This window comes from Haemorhous mexicanus, chromosome 5 (assembly GCF_027477595.1).
Source record: "Haemorhous mexicanus isolate bHaeMex1 chromosome 5, bHaeMex1.pri, whole genome shotgun sequence".
In the NCBI taxonomy this organism is placed as follows: Eukaryota; Metazoa; Chordata; class Aves; order Passeriformes; family Fringillidae; genus Haemorhous; species Haemorhous mexicanus.
This window is the reverse complement of record NC_082345.1, coordinates 72,012,590-72,036,654: the sequence shown is the minus strand read 5'-3', so window position 1 is coordinate 72,036,654 and position 24,065 is coordinate 72,012,590. Positions and strand designations below refer to the sequence as shown.

At 46.8% G+C, this 24,065-nt stretch overlaps 1 protein-coding gene across 1 annotated transcript in view; it reads right to left on the bottom strand.

The window, feature by feature from the left end:
• SFMBT2 (Scm like with four mbt domains 2) overlaps nt 1-22,964 on the bottom strand; it is a 110,176-nt gene extending 87,212 nt beyond the window's left edge. Inside the window, exons 1-4 of the mRNA XM_059847544.1 lie at nt 22,829-22,964; nt 10,549-10,709; nt 5,331-5,425; nt 2,349-2,589 (exon numbers count right to left, since the gene is read on the bottom strand). Of these exons, the coding sequence (XP_059703527.1) occupies nt 2,349-2,589; nt 5,331-5,425; nt 10,549-10,654 (442 nt within the window). The 5' untranslated portion in view covers nt 10,655-10,709; nt 22,829-22,964. The remainder of the gene's footprint in view (nt 1-2,348; nt 2,590-5,330; nt 5,426-10,548; nt 10,710-22,828) is intronic.
• Between the last annotated feature and the right edge of the window lie 1,101 nt (nt 22,965-24,065).

The window sequence follows — 24,065 nt, the reverse complement described above, 5'->3', positions numbered from 1 at the left end:
CCCAGCCCCAGCCATGGTGTAGCCAACAGATACAGCCACTGTAATCAAGATGTGCAGAACTGATGCCTTCAGAACTGGGTCCGTGCAATTTAAAGCTGGTTTTTGTTTCTCCCAAAAGTCTGACAGCAAAATAAAGTGCAATGCTAAAGAAGTTTAAAAAAATCTCCACAGAGTTCATAACCATCAGTTTCTCTTTTACCAATGCATAGGTCCTATGAGTCTTTAAGTCCTGAAGGCTCAGATCCTCTTGGGCATTTTAGATGTCTCATTCCAAAATACGAGCCAAGCTCTTAGGTGCTTAAATTTCTTTTGGAATAATAACCCACGCATTTAATTTCTTCCTTTTGAAAATTATACCGTGACATATTCAGCAAAGTTTATTCACTGACAACAGGAGTGGGAGTGGGAAAATAAAGAAAAAAAGCCCCAAACTAACAGGGCAGCTGCCCACATTCAACACCCTGGTGTCCAGTTACATCACCCACCAGAGAAAAAAGGATGTAGGACACACTGCACACTTGCAGTCACTCAAGCAAGGCAATTCACACAGAGTGGCCACGACCCAAAGGGCAAATTCCAACAGATCCGTGAAAAGCAGTTGCCTGAGGTTATAAGGGAATTGTTATTTTCTATTATGACATTCAGTAAATTCTCTTACCCCCCGACCCTCACTTTTGAGATTTAGTCTGTAGCACTGCACACCTTTCTGCACACCTTCTGACTGTAATCCACATAATAAAATGTAGTTTAAGAGGCCAATAAAATAAAACATCTCACCCCTCTCACATCAGCTTGATTTACTGGTACTAAGCCAAGAGATTTCTCAGCCGTATTTATCTTCAAGACTTTTTTTTTTTCTTTTTTTTAAGCAATCAATCTTGTGTTTATTCAAAACACACAGACCAGAACAAAAAGCCAAGTTTAGCTCACAGCTGGGCATATGCAAGGCAGGAATGTCAGCTTTGATTCAAAGACTGTGTCTACAGCTCACTTCAGGAGGAAGTCAGGAACACTCACTCCAGGAGAATTCCCACCTGGCACACAACTGGCACATGCACTGTTTCCAATGGCCACACAGCAGAAAGGGAAAGAGTAACTTCAGCAGCAGAGCCCTTAAATGTATGCACAAGCTGGAGGCTGAATACTCATCTCTTCTTCCCTTGATGCAGAATAAATGGGATATATGGCAGAAATACTTAGCAGCAACACTGACAATATGCCTCTGCTTGGAGCAATGCAGTAGCAAGGGTACACCACAGCTGCTCTGTTGATTCATATAGCCTACATATACATACATACATACATACATATATATATATATTTATTTATTTATATTCATATACACTGGGGGTCAAATTGTATTATTAACAAACTGCTCCACATGGGCCACTCAGGAACCTACAACACTTCCATTCAGCTTTAGTGCACCTAAGAGCTGCCAATCAGGACATGCCCTAACCAATAATGACCAAATTCTGCTGTCTTTAATCACGTGGATCTACCACTGGAATTAAAAGCTGCCAGAGTCTGGCAATGGAAGGTTTTAAGTTTTCAGGGCAAAACACTTTTGAGTGCAAAGTCAACTTCTGATCTTGGTTACACTCAAGCTGATCTTGCTTATTTTAGTTTGTTCTCACTCTTGAATTTCACCCCTCCTTTCTACAAGAACAGGACAGTTTTCTCCCTGGAGTGAAAATCACAGCATTACAGTTCAGCAGGAAAAAGACATCTCCCTATGGAAGTGCCTTCTGTTGTCACCAACTAGGGCAAAAACTCCTTGGCTGGAGGCTGACTGGCAAACTGAATCCTGTGGGGACACGACCCTGCCCACATCACCCAACACCAGCCGAGGACCTGCAGTACCCATCCCACGTGGCATTCACATTCTCTGGAAAAATCCCTTTGCCCAGGATTTTTCTCCTGGGAAGATGAGAAGCCTTAGAGAAAAAGGAAAACAATTCTCATCTCATTTGCTTCTCCTGTGTTTTGCTCATGTGGAATGTGTTTGGAGATTGTTTACCCAACAGGTGATTGGTTCATTGGGTTTCTGTGAGTTGTTTTCACTCTTTGGCCAATCAGGGCCAAGCTGTGTCAGGGCTCTGGAGAGAGTCACGAGTTTTCATTATTGTCTTTTTTAGCCTTCTGAAAGTATCCTTTCTGTATTCTTTAGTATAGCTTAGTATTGTATTCTTTAATACAATATAGAACCATAAAATGATAAATTAGCCTTCTGGGAACATGGAGTCAGATTCATTATTCCTCCCATCGTCGGGACACCCCGCAAACACAATAATCCCAGACCCAGCAGAACAGCAGAACAGGTCCCCAGCAAAGCAGGCAGAACTCACCCTCTGGAGGCATCAGGACCTTGTTGTTCTGTGTGCACCAGCCCACGGGGTGCAGGTCTGCTGTCATCACGTCACACCAGAAGTCAGCCCTGCGGTCGTCGCCGTAGCCGCAGTAGCGCAGCAGCAGGAGCTGCCCGCACGTGGTGATGATGGTGGCCACCCAGTAGGTGTCTGGGCTGCTCTTGTTGGCCACTTCTAGTTTCATCCCTGGCTGGAAACTGCTCTGAAGGCTGATTTCAACCTTGTAAAAGGAGAAAGGAATGGTGTCACTTTTTCTGCTTGGTAGATCCCCTCCCCTGGGAATGCTGCCCTTGAAGAGCAGCCCTGGGACAGGACATGAGCTGATTGTGCTTCTTAATCCAACCACCTCCTTGTCCATCTGTCTGGGCAGTTGCAGTCCTACTTCACAGGCTCATATCCCATCATGCACATCCCACAGGCTCTGAAGTGCAGGAGTGGTACCTTCAGGTGTACTACATCCAAGAGCGGACTGGCACTCATCTTCAACCCCTAAAAGTCACCAATGCCTTGGACACAGTCAGCATAACTCAAAGGAAGTTTCATTTCTCACTCCACAGCTCCACCAGGCAAACCACAGGGCACAGAAAGGCAGGTAGGGAGCACCTCTAGGAGTTAAGCCCAACTACAATAATTAGTCAAATCACAACACTGAAGCACCTCTAGAGGCTTGACAAGCATCAAGGGCTGAATGCTGCACCAGCAGACCAAGAAGAGAATTTCCACTGCACCCATCCTCAGCAGCTGAAGCCTCAACTGACTCCCCCATGGAAAACAAGGTATGACCTGTCACTGAAAGAAATAAATTGTCTGGGTCACTGTCCTCCATCTGATGGAGATGTGACTTCCACTTATCTCAGCAGTGACAGGGCACCTGTAACTTGCCTTAGGGCACTGGAGATGCCAGTGCATCTCTTTTGGGACACTGCTGATGAACACCAGGGCCTGCTGTAGCACAGCCTGTGCTCCAAGGACCAGTGGGATGCCTCTAGCTGCTGCTGATACAGAAGAGGTGGATGCCAGTGCACTGGTCAGGTGCCAGCCTTGTCTTCACAAAACCACCCACAATGTCACCTGTCACTCCTCAGGAGATTTTTAAAGGCAGGTTGTCACAAGTTTCTTAGAACCTTATCAGCTACTAAATCCAGAGGGATTATAACTCTAGGTAAGCCTGTCTCTGACTGACTTCCAGTTGAAATGGCAGTTTTAAATGGCTCTTTTATTTATCTAGACAAATATAACATGGTCTGCTTGCTCAACTGAGGATTTCACAGATGTGGGGATGCCAAGCTGCTGAGAAAATACTCCTCTGGTCCATCAGCAGTAATCCCTCACTCATCCAGCTCCAGCTTCTGACCCCAGGGCTGCCCAGCCAAACCCATTTATCATTTGCACTCCCTGTGCCTTTCCTGGTGCGGGCACTTTCAGCAGAATCAATGCCCAGAGGCACAGAACAGTGGAGAGGGACCTCTGGACATGGTGTGACACTGAGGGTGGTCTGTGACATGCACTGCTTTACTCAGTGCTAAACCAGGACCTCAGCAATGCTCAGAGTCCTGACAAATAATCCAGGCTACAGACTGGCCCATGTCCCAGTACAAACTGGATCTCCTGGCCTCTTCCCAGTTCAGACTGGCAGCTGCAGCTCAGAGCACCTGAGCCCGATGCCTGCAGAGAGTGATTCATTTGCTGTTTTTTTGGGGTTTTTTGTAGGTTTTCTTTTTTGAGCCCTGTGCTCACCATAACACCAACAAGGTACCCTGGAAGCCAAGAGACTTGTGACTGGAAATCACATCAAGAGGAGAATCAGACAGACAGGTAATACAATCTCCTCCAACAGCTTTCAGGTTTTTGGCCAGATTTCTGAGGATCAAGTTTCAGATTGTGAAGCAATCACCAAGGACTGTTCCCAGCACCAATTTGACCCACACTGACACTCCAGGACTGAGGTGCTGTGAGACCCTGCAGTCAGCAGGATCAGCAGGATGAATTGGGCATCTTCACACAACTGAAGACATCCTTAAGGGCTTCATGAAGCACAAAACTTTCTACTTTGAGCCTGGAGCAGAAATCTGGGACGAGATGCTCCCTCCAAGCAGCTGCTGGACCAAGAATAAACTCCACAATAAGCATTACCCTGCAAACCTCCAGTACAGAGAATTGTGGTCCTTCACCTCTGGGTTAACTGTTGTTAAAATGAAAACAAAACAGGGACTAGAGGACTGTACTGGTTTTGCAGACTAGATAAAAGAGAGGTTTTTTCATCCCAGCAGCTCCTTCAGCCCTACAAAACAAGCCACAAAATTACCTGGAGACAAAGGTGGTTGGACCAGGTGATCTCCAGAGGGGTCCTCAAATGCTGCTGGTGCTAACACAGAGCAGAGCACAGACCTGTCACTACCACAGCTGTCTGCATGCTCCATGATCAGCCAGGAAAAGCTGCACCTGGCCAAGCCCCTGCTCCCCACACTTCTGAGACAGCACCTCCAGGCAGGAGGGATGGTTTCCTCTGAGCCACACTGAACTCTGGTGCTCAGGGACTCTGCCAGGCAGTAAATCAGGCATGAAAAGGAGCTCTGGGGAACCACCACACTCCTGTGAGATTCATCTCTGCAGGCTGGCATGGACAACAGTGAATGTAGAGGGGAAAACAGGTGAAGAGAAAAAAAAAAATGAGGGCATTAGAAGCAAAAGGAGAGCAACACAGCCCCTCAAAAATGGAAAATGTGATGCAAAGGCAGAGGATAAGGGAGTGGCACAGACACAGAACTCCAATCTGTGACTGCAAACACACCAAGGTCACCTAGCACCAGCTGGGGGGCTGTTCCTACTCAGGCTGTCACATGTGTGGAGGGACAATTTTTCCCCAAAACGGGAAGACTCCTCTACAGTTCTCCAGGGAGCCCCAAAAATCCAAAAGAGGGAAGGTGCACAACACCCCCAGGGCTCAGAGGGAGCACGTACATGTTTGAAGGAGGTGTGGGGAGCAGCACTGGCTCCTGTTTCCTCCAGGAACTCGTCCCAGTTGAAGTCTGCATCCTCAATGCTGGAGCCCTCATCTGTTCAAGAGAAGAAAAAAAAAAAAATTAAAAAATGAGAGAAAGAGAAGCAGCCTAAAACACAGCCAAAGAAGGCAAAAGTTGTGTCAAAGAGTTCAGGGTGAGAATAGCAACCAGTATAAACACCAACAGAAGGGAAAACAGAAAGCTTGCTTTAAGGATCTGTGTTTTGACCAGCTCTTGCTATGAATTCAGCAGACTCTGGGGTTTTAGCAGCCAACACTGAGAGCAGAAATGACTCTGCCTCCATGGCAGTGGGGGCACAGAGCTGTCACACACTGCAAGAGGCACTTGGGCTCTTCTGTTTTGCATGTGGTGCCTCCCTGGCTGTGAGGGAGGTGGCTGCCTGCCCACCACCACCAAGGTGCAATGTCCTTGTGCCCTCAAAGTGCTCCCCCAGCCCTGGGGGTTACAGCAGTGCCCCAGGGATAAATCAGAAGATGCTTCTGTTGGCTGAGCTGGGGTGAGTGAGACCCTTTTTCACTCCCTTCTTCTCCTTCCTCAGCATCACTGCACCATAAATCTCAGATAAAGCCCTTTTAGAAACTACAGCTGCTTTCCCCAAACCTCACTAGACCCCTACTGCCCTCTTTTTCTCTGCTCCCCTTCAGATTTGGGGCTCTGTGTCCTCTCTCCTCCATCCACACCTCTGCCCCACAGCAAGGGCTGGACATGACCACTCTTTCTTTTCTTCCTTTAGAACCCCCCTGGGGCAGAGCCAAGCCCCCAAACCATCTCTGAAACGCACCCAGCAAAAATTAAAAATAAATCTTCTTTCACTTACAGAAAATCAGCCAAATCTGATTGTTTTCATTTTGTTCCCAAGCAATCTTGCAAGCCCAGTTTCATCCCCAGAGCAAAAATATTTACAGTCTGGCAATGAGCTCTTTGCAATAAGCATTTATCAGGCAAACTCTGCAAGACCCTTTACCTGCCCCAGCATTCATCAGTGTGGTCATGATGTAATTAAAGTGACTCATGACAAACTGAATTAAGAACCCTCCCCAGACAGTTTTATGAAGAAAAAGGCTAGGTTAATTTATTGCAATTATTGCTACAGGTCTCCAGTTTCCAGGATCAGAGAAAATTATGTTGTGCAAGGGGAAATCTCTCATTATTAAAAGGGGAAGACACAGTTTTTATTTGCTGCCTGTGGCACCAGACTCATGTAGGTGAGGGAGAAAAAAGGGGAACAGAAGAGGGTTTTTGAGACAGAGCTGGTGGAGGGTAAAGATCTGTCTGGGAGTTCAAAACTGAGCTGTCAACACTATTAAACACTTGCATGCTGCTGCATCAAGTCTGACTCCTTGCCCTAAACTCAAATCATCTTCTCAAATATGAAGATGCAAATCAACACTTACTCCAGTGATAAAGAGGCTACCAGATGACCCTCCAACGCAGCAAGAAATAACCCAATTCCATGATTACAACCCACAAATAGACAAATTCATGGCAGAATAAAGAATGGGCTTTGTTTTGATTTTTGCAATCACTGCAAAAACCTCCAGGCTCAGAAGCTGGCTCTACCTGAGATATCTGACCCAGAATGAGGGGTTTGCTCAACCTTGACTGAATGATAAGCCACAACTTAACCACAAGGTAGGAGCTTGGTGGAAAAATTCTGTATCATGCAGGCAGGCAATTTGGATGAACAGGGATATTTTTCAGCCTTCATGCCTGCAACCCTGCAGAGCTAATGTTACAGAGAAGAGCTGTGTGCAGAGATTTCAAAGGCTGAGCCTCTAAAACCAAGAGCATCAGTAGATGGGCAGATATGATTATCCATTCCAGGCTTAAAATTGCTAAAGCAACTTTCTCCCTGAGCACAACCCACCGAAGGTCAGAAGCACCTGACAGGAAAAGCTTGAAGTGCATTGTGCCCTGTGCCTCATCTCTCCTGCCACCTGTGTCTGTGGGGTAGGGATGGGCTGTTCCAGCCATCCCAAGGGCATCTCCACCTCAGGACATGGCCAGGACATTGGGAACAGGCTGCCCAGGGCAGTGGTGGAGTCACCATCCCTGGATTTTAAAGACAGAGAGCTGTGGCACTTGGAGACATGGCTTAGGGTGTGCTCTTGGCAGTGCTGGAGGATGGCTGGACCCAAAGCTCTTAGGGGTCTCTTCCAACCTAAATAATTCTGTGATTCTGTGAGTTCCAGGTCAGCCCTGGGCTCTCTTCTCTCCTGGTCAGGCACTTCCATGTCAGAACATTTCCCTTTCCCACAGCCCAGGATGCTCTCTGTGTACTGCCAGTTTTTATTCCTGTTTTTGCTCTCATCTCCTGTGTGAGTCAAGGCAAGTCCCTCCTTCAGCACGTGTGTCCTTCTCCCCAGCCTTCCTCAGCAGCCTTACAGGACAGATTCACCCCACAGAGGTTTTCCAGTGCATCATCCCCAGCCCTTGCAAGGAGCAATGTCTCCAGGGGGGTCAGAGTCTTCTCCAGAATTTGGAAAAAGCTTTTTAACAAATAGAACTAGATGCTAGCTATGGATGCATCAAGTCCTTCACAACCTTATTAACCCTGACCTACTCTGCCAGAGGCCAGCACAGAGACTCTCACTGGCAGGTTATTTCACATGCTGCCCAGCAAAACCCAAACCACCACCTGTTTAACAAAATACCACCCAGATCTCTCCTTTCTAAACCCAAATAAAGAGGTTTTAAGGCCCAGAGGCAAGGCAGAGTGAGAGCTGCATCCTTCCCTCACTGTCAGCTCATTCCTCTCTGACACATCACCAGCCTGGCTCCTCCACCATGTTTTATCTGCAGACTTTATCAGGAAATTACTTTTACAAGGTCTGTAAAAATAATGTCAGAGTACTCATTTATCACAGCATCACTGGTTTATTTTGCTTCATTTCACCACAAAGGATTCTGAAGGGATTGTATGTTTTCAAAATGGTTTTCCAATGGACTTTGTTCCCTGCTGGAATTCTGGCAGGGGGGCATCCAGAGCAGACACAGAGTGGCACAGGGATGGGACCAGCCCAACACCCCCCACACATGCAACAGGGCTGCACACCAATCTCCTCATCCATCACAAAAACCCAACTGCTGAGGAGCACAGGACACCCTGAAAGGTGATAAATCTGCCATTAAACCTATTTTACATACCAGCTCCCTTTCCAATTACTGGTACTTAGGTCCAGAGCTTTTTCTTAATGAAAGAGTCAAGGCTGGCTGCTTTACAACACGGTGATGTATAAACAAGCCCAGGATGACAAATAAAATCAACAAGTCATTATCTGTGAGCCTCTCAATGGCTTTAAAGTGCTCATGCACTGACATTATAAAAATGCAACTGTTCCAGCTGTTAACAGCCCCCTGGAACGTTCAGCTATGGAAAAGAAAAGGGATAAAAGACTCAAACCCTGTGGTTCCAGAAACACTGATTTTTACTTTTTTTCCCCCCAGGCTTCACTGTAGGAGAAAGTATTTAAGGCAAATTGCTTGGACATCTTATTTATAGCACCTAGATACATATACATGACTTTTTGAGTGAATAGAGAACTGAAATGCTCCCACAACAGGTGTGGGGAGACACCTGATCAACCACAAACCTCTGGCACAGCCTTGGGAGAGCCATCAAAATCCTTGCCCCCACCAAAATTTAGGCATTGCAGGCCAGTTCTCCTCATTCCCAAAAAACTGTCTATGGCTGGCCAACTGAATCTCACCTTAGAGATTCCTATCTCTCAACCACGGTGGAGACCAGCCCAGCCCAGATGTGTCCACTCTGGAAATCCAAGGATCTGGTGTCCAAGGAAAGAGGAAAATCACTGAGCTGCCACAAGAAGTGAGGAAACTGAAGGCTGAGTGGCCAAATTTCTGACCTGCTGAGGGAGGAGCAGGGAAAACCTTGGCTTCAGAAAGAAAGTAGTTTAGGTCTAGCCATAATGAACTTTTTCACCATATGACACAGTCTCCTCCTGCTAAGGCTGGATGGGAAGTTAAAGCACCTGACTCCATCAGAAATCACCAGAATGTAGCATTTACTTTTCTGCATCTACCACAGAACACCCAAATTTAGCACAGCAGATCCTCACACCTTCAGGAGCCCATCCCAGAGCACTACAAAGTACCCAGTCTTGAGCACAGGGACAACATGTGACCAGCTCTCCTCTGCTCAGTGCTTGTGAAACCCCCTCACCTAAAGCACTCCAAAAAACAGGGAAGGAAATGAGGGCGAAGGTCAAAACAAAGGAGAAATGCTGTAAATTTCTGAGTATTTGTTCTGTCTCTCTTTATCACGCAATTTCAACAGAATAAAAAATGGTGGGGAAGCTGGGAGAACACAGTATGATGCCTTGGGAAAGGTTTTCCATGGCTGTTTGTTTAAATTTTGAATAGCTGATACTGCAGAAGAGGTCCAGAAGAGGAAAAGCTCCTATTTCCCATCAATCACAGGACACAGTCCAACCCCTAAGACCCAAAAAAAGGGCTTGGAGCTGTACAACCATTCCCAATGCCTCCCTGGCTCCCAGCTCGACCTGTGAGGAGCTGCAGCAGTGAGGAGTGCAGCAGCTCACCTGTGGAAACCCAGGGCACTGGGAATATTTCTCTGTCTCTCTGGGGTGCCCTGACCCCCAGGGGAGCACTGACTTTGACCCTCATTCATGGAGAAAGTTTCCCAGACTTCAGGATAGACTGGAATCCACAAAAGTGTGAAATAGATTATAGAGAGCAGTGGAGGTGTGTCACTGGGTGAGAAATTGAGGGTTTGGGATTTTTAGTGTGTTGTGGATGGAAGCAAGATGGAGGGCACAGGGTGTCATCCTGGGTTTCCTCTTCACCTTCTTCTTCCTCCTTCTCCATGGGTTTGGGTGGCATTTTGTAATTGGGCAGAAAAGTCCCCATTGTGGGCTCTGTGGGATCAGTTATTGGGTTAAAAGGGAAAATAATCCAGGTGTCAGCTCTTAATTGGATAGTTCAGTCTTAAAAGACCTTGAAACAAGAGATTGTTGGCCATTTTGTGCCCTCTAATGAAAAGCTGCCAAACTCCCAGTAGTGAGACTGTTTTACTGATAAGAAATAATAAACACCTGAGTCTGAACATGAACTGCCATCTCAAGTGCCTTCAATCCAGACCCAGAGAAACCCACAACTGGAACCCCAACACTCACCTGAATCAAACTGCTCCCCATCACCATTGGCTGGGCTGGGATCCTGCTCTGGGGAGAGCTGCTGGGTCTCTCTCATGCTGGCAATGAAGGATGCCCTCGTCTCCATGGCTCACAGGAAGAGGCTTTGCCCTCCTAATTCATCCTGAAGCAAGGAGGACAAGCTACAAGGAAAATTTCAAACAAAAGCAATGAGTGATTATGGTACACCAACCCATTCCCTCAGCCTTTCCTGATGGTTTTCATGCCACCCCATCTTGATACAGTTGGAATGAAACATCTCAGAGGTCTTTTACAACCTAAATAATTCTGTGATCCTCTGATGGAGACCCTTCCATCCTGCTCTTGTCTTCAGCCTGAAGCTGAGGTTGGATGAAAACCACAACAAAGGACCTTAGTGGCAATAGTATCATAAGAACAACACCAAAATTAATGACAATGGGGAAGATAATAAGGTAATAAACAGCATCCAGAGGCTGCACACCTCCAAGTTCCCTCTAGCTCACCAACAGAGAGAGAAGGATGAGCCCACAAAGCAGCACAACCCATGCTAAAAAAGCCATCTCCACCAACTTCCAGCCATTTCAGCCCTTGATTTACAGCTTTTTGATGACTAACACTGTGAGATACATCTCACTCCATAAATATTCAAACTTCCATAGGGGGAGATCTGTGACAGAGAAACAGAGGAAACACTGAAGTGAAAATACTCATGAGAAAGAGACTGGAGTAACTCTAGAAAATAAAACTGAGCATGCAAAATGCAGATACCTTCACGAAATAGTGCTGGCTGCAACTGTTTATTGAATGAGGACTGACCTAAGGTAACTGTACCAGTTTCAACATGCAGGACAGGAAATAGCAGCTGATTTTAAATTGGGTTGTGTTACCAGAGGAGTTTCTTCTAGCAGGAGTGAGCATAGTAAATTCAAAGTTGAACACAAACACACAGAAATGAAAAACAGTATAAGGAAGGGCACAATGCTCAGACCTTGCATCAGACACCAGGCTAAATGAGAACTATATTTCCAGCCACACTAAGCCACCAGACAAGCAACACCCCAAGATACACCTTTAGGAGTAGATTAAAAACAACTCCACAGTGAGCTTTTCAGTAAAACTCTGAGATGCTGATGAATTATGAGGTGTCAAAGGACGACTGAAAAAGAGAAACCAAGAGCTGGGTTATGGGCACAGAGGGAAGCAGCTATTCACACAAGATATGCTAAAGCAAAGCCAGGCAGCAGGGAAGGTGTGTGTCCAGAATATCTGATGGGGAGGACTGGTCCTGCTTATTAGAGGAGCCTCCAAATCCTGCATGACAGAGAGGACTGTGCCAAATGCTCTGCAAAATGTGTGACTAAAAGTAGGAAAGAAGTTTACTGCCAGAGGCCAGGCAAAGCAGGATGTAATAAGATTGTAAAAATATATGGGATTTTTTCAGCTTTTACTACTCTGGAGGCATATTCTAGAAGACTAGATATGATGGTTATAAAATAGAAAGGAGGAGAGTGTTCTGCTGTGGATTTCTCACTCCCAGTTTTTAAGGCAGCTCCTATGGTAATTTTAAAGAAGAAATGGATGTGTGTGAGCAGTTATATCAGAACTGAAAAAGGTGAGGAGCATGTCAAGTGTCTGATACCCATCAGCTGGACCATGGTGGAAATGTCTGCTGGAGCAATCACAGCTGCAATTAAAACCTGAAAAAATGGATGTTTCACCAAAAAAAATCATTGATGGAAGCAAATTACCAAGGCAGGTGATTCAACCCCCACCAAAGGCTCTTCAGGCAAAGATAGAAATTTTTATTCCCCACCCCAAAGGAATCTGCTAATGAAAGAAAAAAAGGAGTATTTTTAAAAATGAAGATCATAACCCAGCTCAGAGCAATATGGTTGTTGGTCTCTTCACAGAGTGCTCAGCAAACTTGAAGTACTCCACAAACATGACCCTTTTCCCACTGCCACAGCACTACATCTTTATTCTCTGTTGACATGAGACTTGCTAATGAATTAAGTGTATTATAGACTCCGAGTATTCTGAGCCCAGCTAACCTCAGAACATACACATCACTCATCCCCAGTGTATATTAAGTTTCAATTAACCATGAAACTAGGAGCAGTCAGTTTACTGAAAGTCAAAAAAAACCCCCCACTTCTCCTTTGATAGAGACACTTCCATAAATATCATTAATAATAAATTAGCTAAGTATCAGGACTTTACATCAAGCTTGTTAAATATGAGAGGAGGGGAGATGCTGAAGCTAAACCTTGGGGGGATGTGGCTGTTTTATTTTTTGCCAGGGACCAGACAAGGATGGAAGATAACCTGGGTCTACCAAAAAGAATTCAAAGAACGGAGAGAAACAGAGGCATCAATTTAAACACAACAAATCCATCATCTTAAAGAGAGCTCAGGGTTAACAATATAAATACCAAGAAGAAACATAATCCTCTCAGTATTGTAGTTAAATCTTGTGATGCTTCTATGATGCTGATAAAACAGAGTTATGAGCTGACAAAAAGCTGAAGGTGCCCAATCAGACAACAGCAGTATTTGCTTCTTTTTTTTTTTCCACAGAGCCAAGCCCCAAATCTGCCACCAGACCCATGAGAGGGACTCAAACCCCTGGATCATGGAATTTCCCATCAGAAATGGAAAGTGGATGGGCAAATCAGCAGCAACCTGCCCAAGGTGTCAGCAACACAACTGGGACCCATCCTCAGTGGCCCCATCTGAGACTGGCTTTGAGTCCACTTCAATTAGAAGGGGGAAATGCAGAATCTCTGAGGCACATTCAGCAACATCATCAACACTTCTGGGGTTTTAAACTCTATTTTAATGTATTTTTTGCTTGAGCTATGGACAACTTACTGGTTCTGAAATGTTGAGAGCATGCATATCCCAAGGAAACTGGATCTATCAGAGGCCATTACTTGGCTTATTTTGGGAATAACAAGTTTACCAGTTATGGTAGGAGAGCACTTCAGTGTTTTCCCAACAGCATGTGACAAGGAGACCAAACTTATGCAAACACCAGCGTCAAAACAGCGCTGAGCTTTAGTGTTGATACAACTAACTAGCAAAGAAAGCTAACACAGGGTATTAATTTTTCACTTCTTATTAATTGCTGCTAATTAACACTTCAAACAGAGTCCCCAGCCATACTGTTAGCAGCAGCACACTGGCTGGCCTGCAACCACCAACATTACACGAGCAGCACACACCACTGTACTCCAACTCCTCTGCCAGTGTGAAATCCACTGGAAACCAAACCAAGGTTTGCCTGGGAACAAGGTGATGGGAAACAGCACCAAAAGAGTCTCAAGGTGACATTACACCAGGCAGCAGCACAAAGGAAAATCCTATGAAATGCATGTGAAGGAGCAGGGAGGGGGGAATTCCCTGGTTTCAGATCCCTTGCTCATTGTTTCTGCACAGTGGTGGCTCAGACTGATCCGATTCTTCCCCCCACGCAGCTCCCATTCCCTTGGTATTTAATTCACATCCAGGCTCTTAACTCACAGGCAGGAAAAGCCAGGCAATATAATAAAGAATCTCTTTTATTTCCTTCTTCCCACGGCTGTCAGTCTCAGCCCTGCCTTGTCATCTGTATCAATATTGGCTCTTTGTACAAGCACAGCATTGGCTTCCTCACACCATTTTACACTTCTCATCTCCTGTCAGCTCCATCCTGGTTTTTCTTCCTTTGGAGTGATTCTCTGTAGGGAGAGGTCCCTTAACCATACACAAATCCAGCATCCCTAGGGCTCTTCCTTAAAGCTACTCCTAGAAAACTTATTTTCTCCCTCCAATGCACATTTGGTTAATCGGGATTGACACAAGGAAGACAGAAAAGATCCTGCAGCCTGGAAACCTCCAGCCTGAACAGTGAACCAGGTGTGCCAATGTAATGCTGAGTCCTGAATGGTGGAGAAATAGATTTTAATCCCAGTGATCTGGGACTGATTTTGGCCCCTCCAAAACCCAGCAACAAGCACTGCCTGGAGATGGTCTCACCTCTCAGCACGGTGACACCTGAGAGTGGCAGCAGGGTCACAATGTCCTGAGTTGGAGAGGACCCACCAGAATCATCAAAGTCCAGCTCCTGGCCCTACACAAGACAACCCCAACAATGCTACCACGTGTCTGAGTTGTCCAAACACTTGATGGTCTCTGTCAGGCTCAGTGCTGTGACCAATTCCCTGGGGAGCCTGTTCCAGTGCCCAGACACCCTCTGGGGGAAGAACCTTTTCCAAATACCCAGCCTAAACCAAGCCAAGAGAAATCACATCCAAAGGATGACTGCCTTGATTTCAGACACCTGAAATTCAGATGAGATGAACAACCCTCAGGGGGTTCCTGTTCTTGCACAGCACCTGCTAATGCTGTCAATATCCAAATTTCCCAGCAGACAAGCTGCATCAGTCACAGGATGGTTTGGGTTGGAAGAGGCCATAAAGATCACCTGGTTCCAGCCCTGCTGCCATGGGCAGGGGCACCTTCCAGCAGACCAGTGAAGGGAGGTGCTCAGATGCCAGGTGGTCCTGTGCTGTCCGTGGAGCAGGACAAAAGGGATCTCGTCCTGTGGGACATGATCCAGTGACAGCCTGCCACAATTCTCACATCCCTGAGCATCTGCACAATGCACTGGAATCTCATTCAAAAGGGATATTCAACACATCAAGTAACAGTTTCACCTCCTAGAAAAAGGGACTGTCTCTCCTCTCAAAGTACCAGTTGGAAACCTTTAAAGGACCTTTTCTTCCAAATTCCTGAGGGTTTTTTATTATTTATTTGAGAGCATCCCTCGCCAAATGTTTTCACTTATATCAACTGACAATTTCTCTTTCATATTGAAGACCCCACAGGATTTTAATAAGGGAAATTTACTGCTTTGAACAGCTCTGTGTTGCACTCTGGGGTGGAAGAAACAAATCCCATGTACTCTGGAGAACCAGGAATGTTCACAATATTCAAATACATAAAAAACAGCTGAATGGGGAAAGAATATAATCTGTTTTCCACGTTCTTGGTGGATTGAAGAAGGCAGCTTGGTTGAAACTGCAGGGAGGGGACACGATTTGGGCAAGAGAAGAAATCACTTATAATGAATTTGGTGAAGAAGTGGGATGCACCGTGGGAAGGGCACAGAGCTCTGCTTTTTGGAGGAGTCAGGATGCTAATGTGTCCAGAAACTGATCTTGGTAGAGTTAATCCTGCCCTGGGGTAAGTGATGGTCAGCCCAAGTCCCCTTCCACTCCCCCTGCTCCACTCAATAGGGCTCATCTTTCTCTTCTTGAAGTCAACATTTGTGCAGCAGAGAAAATAAATGAGTAAGCCTGGAGGAAAAACATGTAAAAACAGGAAATTAGGGAACCACCAGAGCAGGGATGCTCTGGATTGTCTATCTCCAAGTCAGAGAAGGAAAGGAACCAAACTTCTCTGAAGACACATGGTGGAGAAGGGATTGTTCAAGGTGGTGGCAGCTCCTGTAACTCAGCTGGTCCTTGCTCTCCTCTCTTCTTGCACTGGTGCCAAAAGCTTCACACTTTTGATGCCAACAGAGACAAACCTGTTCCACAAAGCAATTTTCTCATCCTCCCTACCTGGCACACTCCTGAGTCTGGGATACACACAGAGATAAATGGTAGTAAGATAAGATAACAGAAAGTAAAATGAACCTAATTAGGGACTGTTAACTTGTTTGCAGCAAAAAGCCCTGCAGTATTAGGAAAAGAAAGAGAGAGAGATGACAGGCAGACACCCAGGCTTGGGTACACATTACCCTCTTGGCTGTCCTATGTGTAAATAAAACCTAAGGACCTAGAGATAGACTCCAAACCAAAACCTGCCCCAAACTTCTCTAAGGACTAGATCAAACCTCAAAAATTAAAGCACTTTTCCATTCAATTTTCCTTCTCCTGAGCGAGTTGGACATTTTATAAGCAGGAGCAAGGGGACACTGCTGCCCCACCTGTACTCCTGCCACTGCCCTGGGAACCCTGGACATCCCCACCTCCAGCACCCCACAAAGCATGTCTCCCAAGGAGAGGGAGGTCAGCACACACTAATCCTTCCTGTTTCCAGCTGCTCTGTCACCTAACAGGTGTCTGCACCTCCTTCATGACTCAACAGGCAATTCCCATGACATTGCCCCCCACTTTGGTAAAGCACTTCTACCCATGCTAAGCACCCAACTTACACCAACCATTTGGAAATATAGCATATTTAAATTTGGGCATCTTCTAAAGCTCTCAGCTGAACCAGGGCTGTGAAGAAGACTGGGACAATGTCCTTGATGCCCTTTATAACATGAGAAAGAACTGCAAGGAAGAAGCACAGACACAACCATGTGCAACACTCTGTCCTTTCCCACCTCTACATTTGAAATACAGCTGAAACATTTGAGATGGGTAACTTGAAGACACAGAGCTGCTTGATCATCCTGAGACACCTCATCTTGTTAGGCAAAATCACAGAGCACACTGGAGTGGGCTGGAAAGGACCTTAAAGATCACAGAGATCCAGCCCCCACCGTGTGATGCTTATCACCTCAGAACAGCAGCCACATGGACCAAATTAATCAGTCAGACCCCCTGAGTGGGACCAATCAGCCTAGAGACAGAAGTCACCCAGCAGGAAACACAAAACACTGTTTTCACAGACTTAATTTAGAGCCCAATTCAGAAGTCCCTCATCAAGCAAACTCCCATTGTCCAGGGCAATCAGCTCTGCCTTGTGTGTCTTTGCAGCAGAGTCATTCTCAAAAAAAGAAAAAAAAATACAAGATGCAAACTAGAATCCAGGAAACATCTGCCATCTGATTCCAACACTTTTTAGGAAAAAAAAAAAATGACATTTTACATCTTGGCACTGCTTGGTTCATTTAAACAGCACAGCTGATCAGCACTTGGGCTTAGTCCTACACACACATCCCTGTGAGTGCTCCACATCCAGAAACAGCTTCACTGACTGGCAGGATCTGCCAAAAAAAGAAAACATTTCAAAAAGATCCAGCCCTCACAACCATCTCCAGCCACCTCCCAGCACAGCAGCAGGAAGAGGAGGACCCTTCCCTTCGCCAAGCACAAGTGAGGGCAGCCAGCAGAGCCCTGCCAAGCTCCATCCAGAACCAAACTGCACAAGACATTTTAACTCATGGACAAGTCACTTTTACAGGGCTAATTCCACCCCATTTCTCCAAGGCAAAACAAACTGGACTCCCTTTCATGTGAACACGAGAACTCCTGCAAAGCATCCACGTTTGATGCCTCACCACCATCCCAACAAAGCATCCTGGAGCCTGAACTTGCACTTGCCCAAAACACCTTCCAAGAAGCAGTTCATTTTTGCTTTTTCCTGAACTTTCTTTAAAGGTGTATTTTTGGTGCACCTAGGAGAGTTATGGCTTTCTACCCAAAAGTCTCCACAAAGGACTTAGGAGCCTTCAGACTTTAAGGATCCTCAGCCTGTGGTTGTCCTGGCTGATCTCCTACACAGCAGGGGCAGGCATAATGCCACCTCCTGGATTTTAGGAGGGAATTCCACTTCCTTGCCAAGCAAATAAATGCAAGACTTTCTAATTAACTTTTATTCAAATTGAGTCTCAGATCTTTACCCAAGAAAAGATGGCTCTTTTGCACAAGCCACCCAGTGATGCTAGGAGTATTAGTCATGAAAGCAGGAACTGGGAGTAAAAATAGCAAGGATTCTGTACATACTTTTTTTAAGCCTCACACCTACTCAGAACTGATCCCTGGGTCAGCTGTCAGGAGCTGCTTGGTTTTAGGCTTTTTTCCTTCCTTTTTATTACTATTTTATTTTAGATCAACACTTCTGATTCATAGAAATGGGAGTAACTGTGAACACATTTTCCAAATCAGCCTTCACAAGAATGCTTTGTTGAGGTCTTACAAAAGGCCAATCTCAAAATAAACTTTTTCAGGAGTTTTTTAAATGTCAGAGGAGAAGTCTTCGCTCTTATTTCTGTATTTCCTTATTTTGCAACTCCAACATTTTTAACCGCTGTAGGAGTCATACCCCAAGAAACAGAAAATAAAGAAAAGAGAAATCTTGTGGTAAAAAAACCCATAGGATGGATTTGACAGGTTTCAATGGGGTCTGTCATGCAAAGATCAACAGTTTCAAAAGATGAGCTTTAAATATTGACAAGGTACCATCAGCTACTCTAATCCCAAAAAAACCTCTGCTCCTAGGGGCCAGATGTTACAATGACAGAACAAACTCATATTTGCAGGTGGCATCACAGCATTTCATTTTCAGCACTGAGGACCCTGCTGCACCAGCTGATGGACTCTGCATCAATATTCATAGTAGTAAAATACTTCTGACACCTTCAGGTCATCTAAAGCATGGACCCTGTGGTCACCACATTATTTTATTTTTGTGAACCCTCATGAACACACCCCTGGTTCCTCTGCTTCTGTTCTGGCTATCTGTCACAAGTTCTGGAGTTTTTCACAACTCCTTTATTTTACCACTTGGACACAGTCAGGGACAAGCCACCTCCTTCACCCATCACCATCCTTGCAAACCCCCTCAGATGCTCTCCATGACTCTGCTTACCCCACACCAAGATGAATTTAAGCAGTGAAATGCCCTTGAAGACTCACAGAAACACAGAATGGTTAGAGCTGGAAGGGACCTTAAAGATCATCTCATTCCAGCCCCCTGCCATGGGCAGGGACACCTTCCTCCATCCCAGGTGGCTCAGAGCCCCATCCAACCTGGCCTTGGACACTTCCAGGGGCAGCCACAGCTTCTCTGGGCACCCTGTGCCAGGGCCTCACCTCCTTCCCAGCAAAGAATTTCTCCCCAAAATCTGCTGGAGAAACAAGGTGGCACCTTCTCTACCATGTCCTGTCCTTCAGCAAGGTTAACATCACATGCCCTCACTCATCTCAGCCCAGCATCCCATGGCTCTGAAAGGGCAGAAACAGTGACCCAAAATACCCCAGCTCAGCACAGCACAAGCCAGGAGTGGGGGGAAATCATCTCCAGTCAAAGTGTTGGCAGTTGTGGTGTTTACCCTATTTCCAGTAACACTTCCATAAAGTTTTAATAAATGCTTCATTAAAACATCAACTGCCTGTCCAGCCAGTCAATTATCACTCATAATCACAGCTATATAACTGTATACTGTCTTCTGCAGATGTTCCTACATCTGTGCAAAACACACTCTCCACCTCTGCCACATGTAACATCTGTTGAATATTTGCAAACGTTTTCTCAATATAGAACTGAAATTATACCATCTTGCTTATAATGTATTTACTGTCCCACTACCCTGTGCACCTCTTAAAAATCATTAAAAAGGTATTGCCTTGCTGTGTACAAGGCACCAATCTCTCAACAGCTCTTTGCTGCTTTTATTTAAATGGCTTTTAGATTCTCACTTAGAAACAGATTACACCGAGCCTCCATCTTATCACAGGAGTTATTAGGACCTAATCCTTTATAAGCACTGGAGTTATTAGACTTGTGAGGATATTTTCTTTCCTTTCATAAATAATCTGTTGGAGAGAGGGAAAAAAAGAAAAAAAATAAAAGAAAAAAAAGGAGAGAAAAAGCCACTTGCATCCCTGCTCACCCAGGCAACAGTCCCAACTCCGGGGAAAGAACCTGCCTCACCTGCTCTTACTCTGCCAGCAGCAAAGGAAATCAAATTTGTTTTCACCTAAAGGCTTCTAGAAGGGGAAAACAAATTGCACTAAATCCTAGTGAGCACCCTTCCCTGTGTAAGAAGAAGAAACTCCTTGGGGAAGGTGGGATCTCCACAGAGCTTTCCCAATCCCTTCCATCTCCACATCTCCAACACACAATCAGGTGAAGCTGCTGCTCTGCTCAGAAACAAGGTCACCACTCTGCTACCACACCTTCTTCCCCAGAGCACCAGGGGCACAAACTGATTTTAGAAGCTGTCCTGTCCAAGGGACAGCAAAGTTGGGGATGGGGAGATGCATGGGGGCAGAGAGGGAAGATACCTTCCCCTTCTGCAATGGCTCCATCCCTTCCCACCCCAAAGAAAACCCCACTGCAGCTCTTGCATTTTGCCACTAAAATCCCAGCACAGCTTGATAACTGCCTTCCAAGCCTCTCTGCTTATAATTAATGCCATTTTCTGCTATTTTGGTAAGAAATCACAATTTCACCCCCATCTTCTCTTCTGCCACCCTCCCCACCAGTGGACCCTGCAATGGGAGTTTGCTGGATCCCTGAGCCAGCTTGGTCCTGGCAGGGGCTGGAGAAAGGAGGGGGAAATGGGTGGGTTGATGGATCAGAGCCCTTTTGGAATGGGAAACCTCACCCTGCACGACAAGGTGTGCAAACAGCATCACCAACCAATAAAATAAAAATAAATAAACCCAGGTTTTGGGCAGCATCTCCAAGAGGCACAGGGAAATGAGCAGCAGAGCAGCTCCTCAGCCACTCCTGGATTCTCCCTGGCTCCTCCATCCACACCCAGGCACTGACAGCCCGCGGTGCTGGAGCATCCCATCCCCTCCCACTCTCCAGAACGCGGATGCTCCAAAATTAACACCTTACAACCACGGTGGAACAGCAACAGCAGCACCCAAGCGCTCCCTGCACAGCATAAGGGAAGTTTTTCCTGCCTCTCAGGCAGCCTCACTCCTCCACTCCCCTGGAAAACGCCTTTGGAAAAGGCAGCCGGGAAGGGCACAAACAACTCCGGGAGAACTCTCTGCAAACTCCGTCCCTCGCTTTGCAAAAGCTGCGATTCCGTCCCCGGGGGTTTTCAGGGTCTCTCTGCAAGAGAGATGCAGCTCGCACTGCCCGAGCCGCCTGTGTGCCGCCCCAATTTCCGCGTGGAGCAATTCCAGAGTGGTTTTTTGCCAAACAAAAACATGCAAAAAGCGAAAAAAAAACCACCCCAGCCATCCCCAGCTGACTGCGCCCAGGAAGGTTTGACAGCTCCAACAGGACATCTCATCCCACGACATGTCTACAGCTAATGCAAAATAAATCAGCGCTCCGTCTCCCGGCGCATTATTTTATTTTTTTTTTCCCCTCTCATGGCACGCCTACGATTTTGGCATTCAAAGGCAAATCGGCCGCGGTTCCAACTCCACACGTCCCTTCCCAGCACACAGAAATGCCCCGGCGCTTTTCCCACCGCCGGGTCCGGAGGGGGGAGGATCCCGAATTGGGGATCCCATCCTCATCCCTCCGCGCTGGATCCTCATCCCTCCACCCAGAGCACCTCCCCGAGCAACAACAGAGAGTTGAACCAAGCGCCTTCCCTCTTTTTCTTCTCTCAAAATGTTTATTTGCAGTTTTTGAAGACACCTTAACCCGCCATGTTGAACAAGCTTTATAAATATTCATTTACCGCAGTTCGGGAGCGCTACGGGAAAATATGTCTAGATCAGGGCTGCACATTTTGGCACAGCTGATTGCTTTCTTCTCTTTTCTTTTTTCTTTCCCCCCTTCCCTCTCGCCTCCTGCAGCAGCTTTCCCCCCCCCCCCCCACCTCCTTTTCCCTCGCAGATTCAGAAGAAACCCACCCGCACACCCAAAATAACTCTTTCCGAGAGATGTGCATCAGCCTTGTAAATCTGAAAGGAGGTCGCACGAGCGTTTGGCAGGAAAGCAGAAAAACGATAGGTATAACTTTAAAAAAAAAAAATTAAAAAAATTTAAAATAAGGAAAAGAAACATGGGGAAAGGGAATCATAGAGGAAAAAAAAAAAGACGGGGAAAAAAAAAAAGAAGGGGGGGAAAAAGCAAAAGAAAAGGGGGGGAAAGCCAAAAAGGGAGGAAAAAGCAAAAAAGGGGGGGAAAAAAGCAAAAAAAGGGGGGAAAGGGAGAGGAAGAAAGGAAGGGGAAAAAAGGAGATGAGAGCATCTAAAATGCGATGTGCCGAGGTAAAAGCAAGCCCCGCACGGCTGCGATGCATCCGAGAGGAGGCGCGGAGCCTCCCGGCCCGCGGGGCGCAGCCGGGCAGCGGCAGCCGCGCTCCGAGCGCCGGTCCCGGCCGGGGGCTCAGCCCCGGCACGCCAGCACTTCCACAACTCCACCGCGGGCTCACCCTCTGGAAAACGGGGGGATAAAATACCCACACCCATCTTTCGCGCTTAAAAAAAAAAAAATAATAATAATGGAAAAGAATTTTTAATACATCTTGGAAAGGGGAAAGCGACCCTCTCCACCCAAGCGCTGCCAAACCTGATAAATAAAATAAAGGGAAATGCCAGCCAGGAGCGCTTGGGAGGGGTGGTTGCGGGGCGCAGCGCCTTACCTGTGCGAGTTTGGCTTATTTTGGGGTGTTTTTCCCGTTTTTCCCCCCGCGGAGCGGTGCGCGGTGCTGCGCGGAGCGGAGCCCGGCCGTGCCTGCGCCCGCACCCGCGGCAGGCTCGTTCCAATATGGCATCCGCGCAGTGCGCATGCCTGCCGCTCTTTTTAGGGCTTTTTTTTTTTCTTTCTTTCTTTCTTTCTCGCTGCTTTTTTTTTTTTTTTTTCCCTTTTAATATTTAGCAGCCAACTCCTTCGTTGACCTTTTCCAGCAGTTTCAAGAAAAGGGATTTTTAAAAATAATAATAATAATAATAATCACGCGCGCATCCCAACCCGCACCGCCCCGGCTGCTCCGCGCCCGCGGTGCCTCCGCGCCTTGAGCCGCGCCTCCTCCGTGGGTTTGGGCTCCACGGGCGAGGGCAGGGATGGAATCCACTGTGGAAGCGATGCCGCGGTTCGGCCGCGCTCCGCGGCGCGGGGCAGCGCGCACGGCATCCCGGGCTGGCCGCCCGCGCCCTAAATGCCATCAAATGCCATCAAATACCATCAAATACCATCAAATACCATCAAATCCAAGCCTTCAACACCGGAGCGCTGCCTCCCGGCTTGCCCTCACCACAACCTTTTATTTCGCTTTTCCTCCTCGTTTCGCGTCGCCAAGAAACTTCCAAGGGAGGGAGATGGGGGAAGAAGATGGGGAAAAGAGGGAAAGCAAAAACCGCGGCGCATCCCTCAGCCCGCCCGTTCCCTCCGCTTCGCCGGGCTCCGGCATTACCTGTTTATTCCCTGTTGCGGAAAATAAATAAAATATATCACGAAAAGCCGGCGAAGGCGCAAGGCGGGATCTAAAATCAACTGGTGGGCACCCTCCGCCCTCCCGGCGCGCAGGGACACGCACAACTTTCCCTGCTTTGCTCCTCGGGTTATCGGATGGGATTTTTTTTTTTTCCCTTTCGGGTTATTTGATGGTTTTTCCTTTCTTTGGCGAGTGCGGGGGATTCGCGCTGCACGCCGGTGCTGCTGCGGGGGTGTTCGCACGTACAGCCACACTGCGGGATTTTTCAGATTGCATAGATATTCTGTTCTCCCCGCCCGAGAAAATCAGCCCTGCTGCAGGGCTGGAAAATCATGCCAGACACCACTGCCCGTGCCCCCCTCCCGGCTGGTCCTGCTCTCGGGGAGGGGGTCAGAAAAATCCCCTGGGGTGGGAGGGATGGGGATAAATCCTCATTTCTGCACTC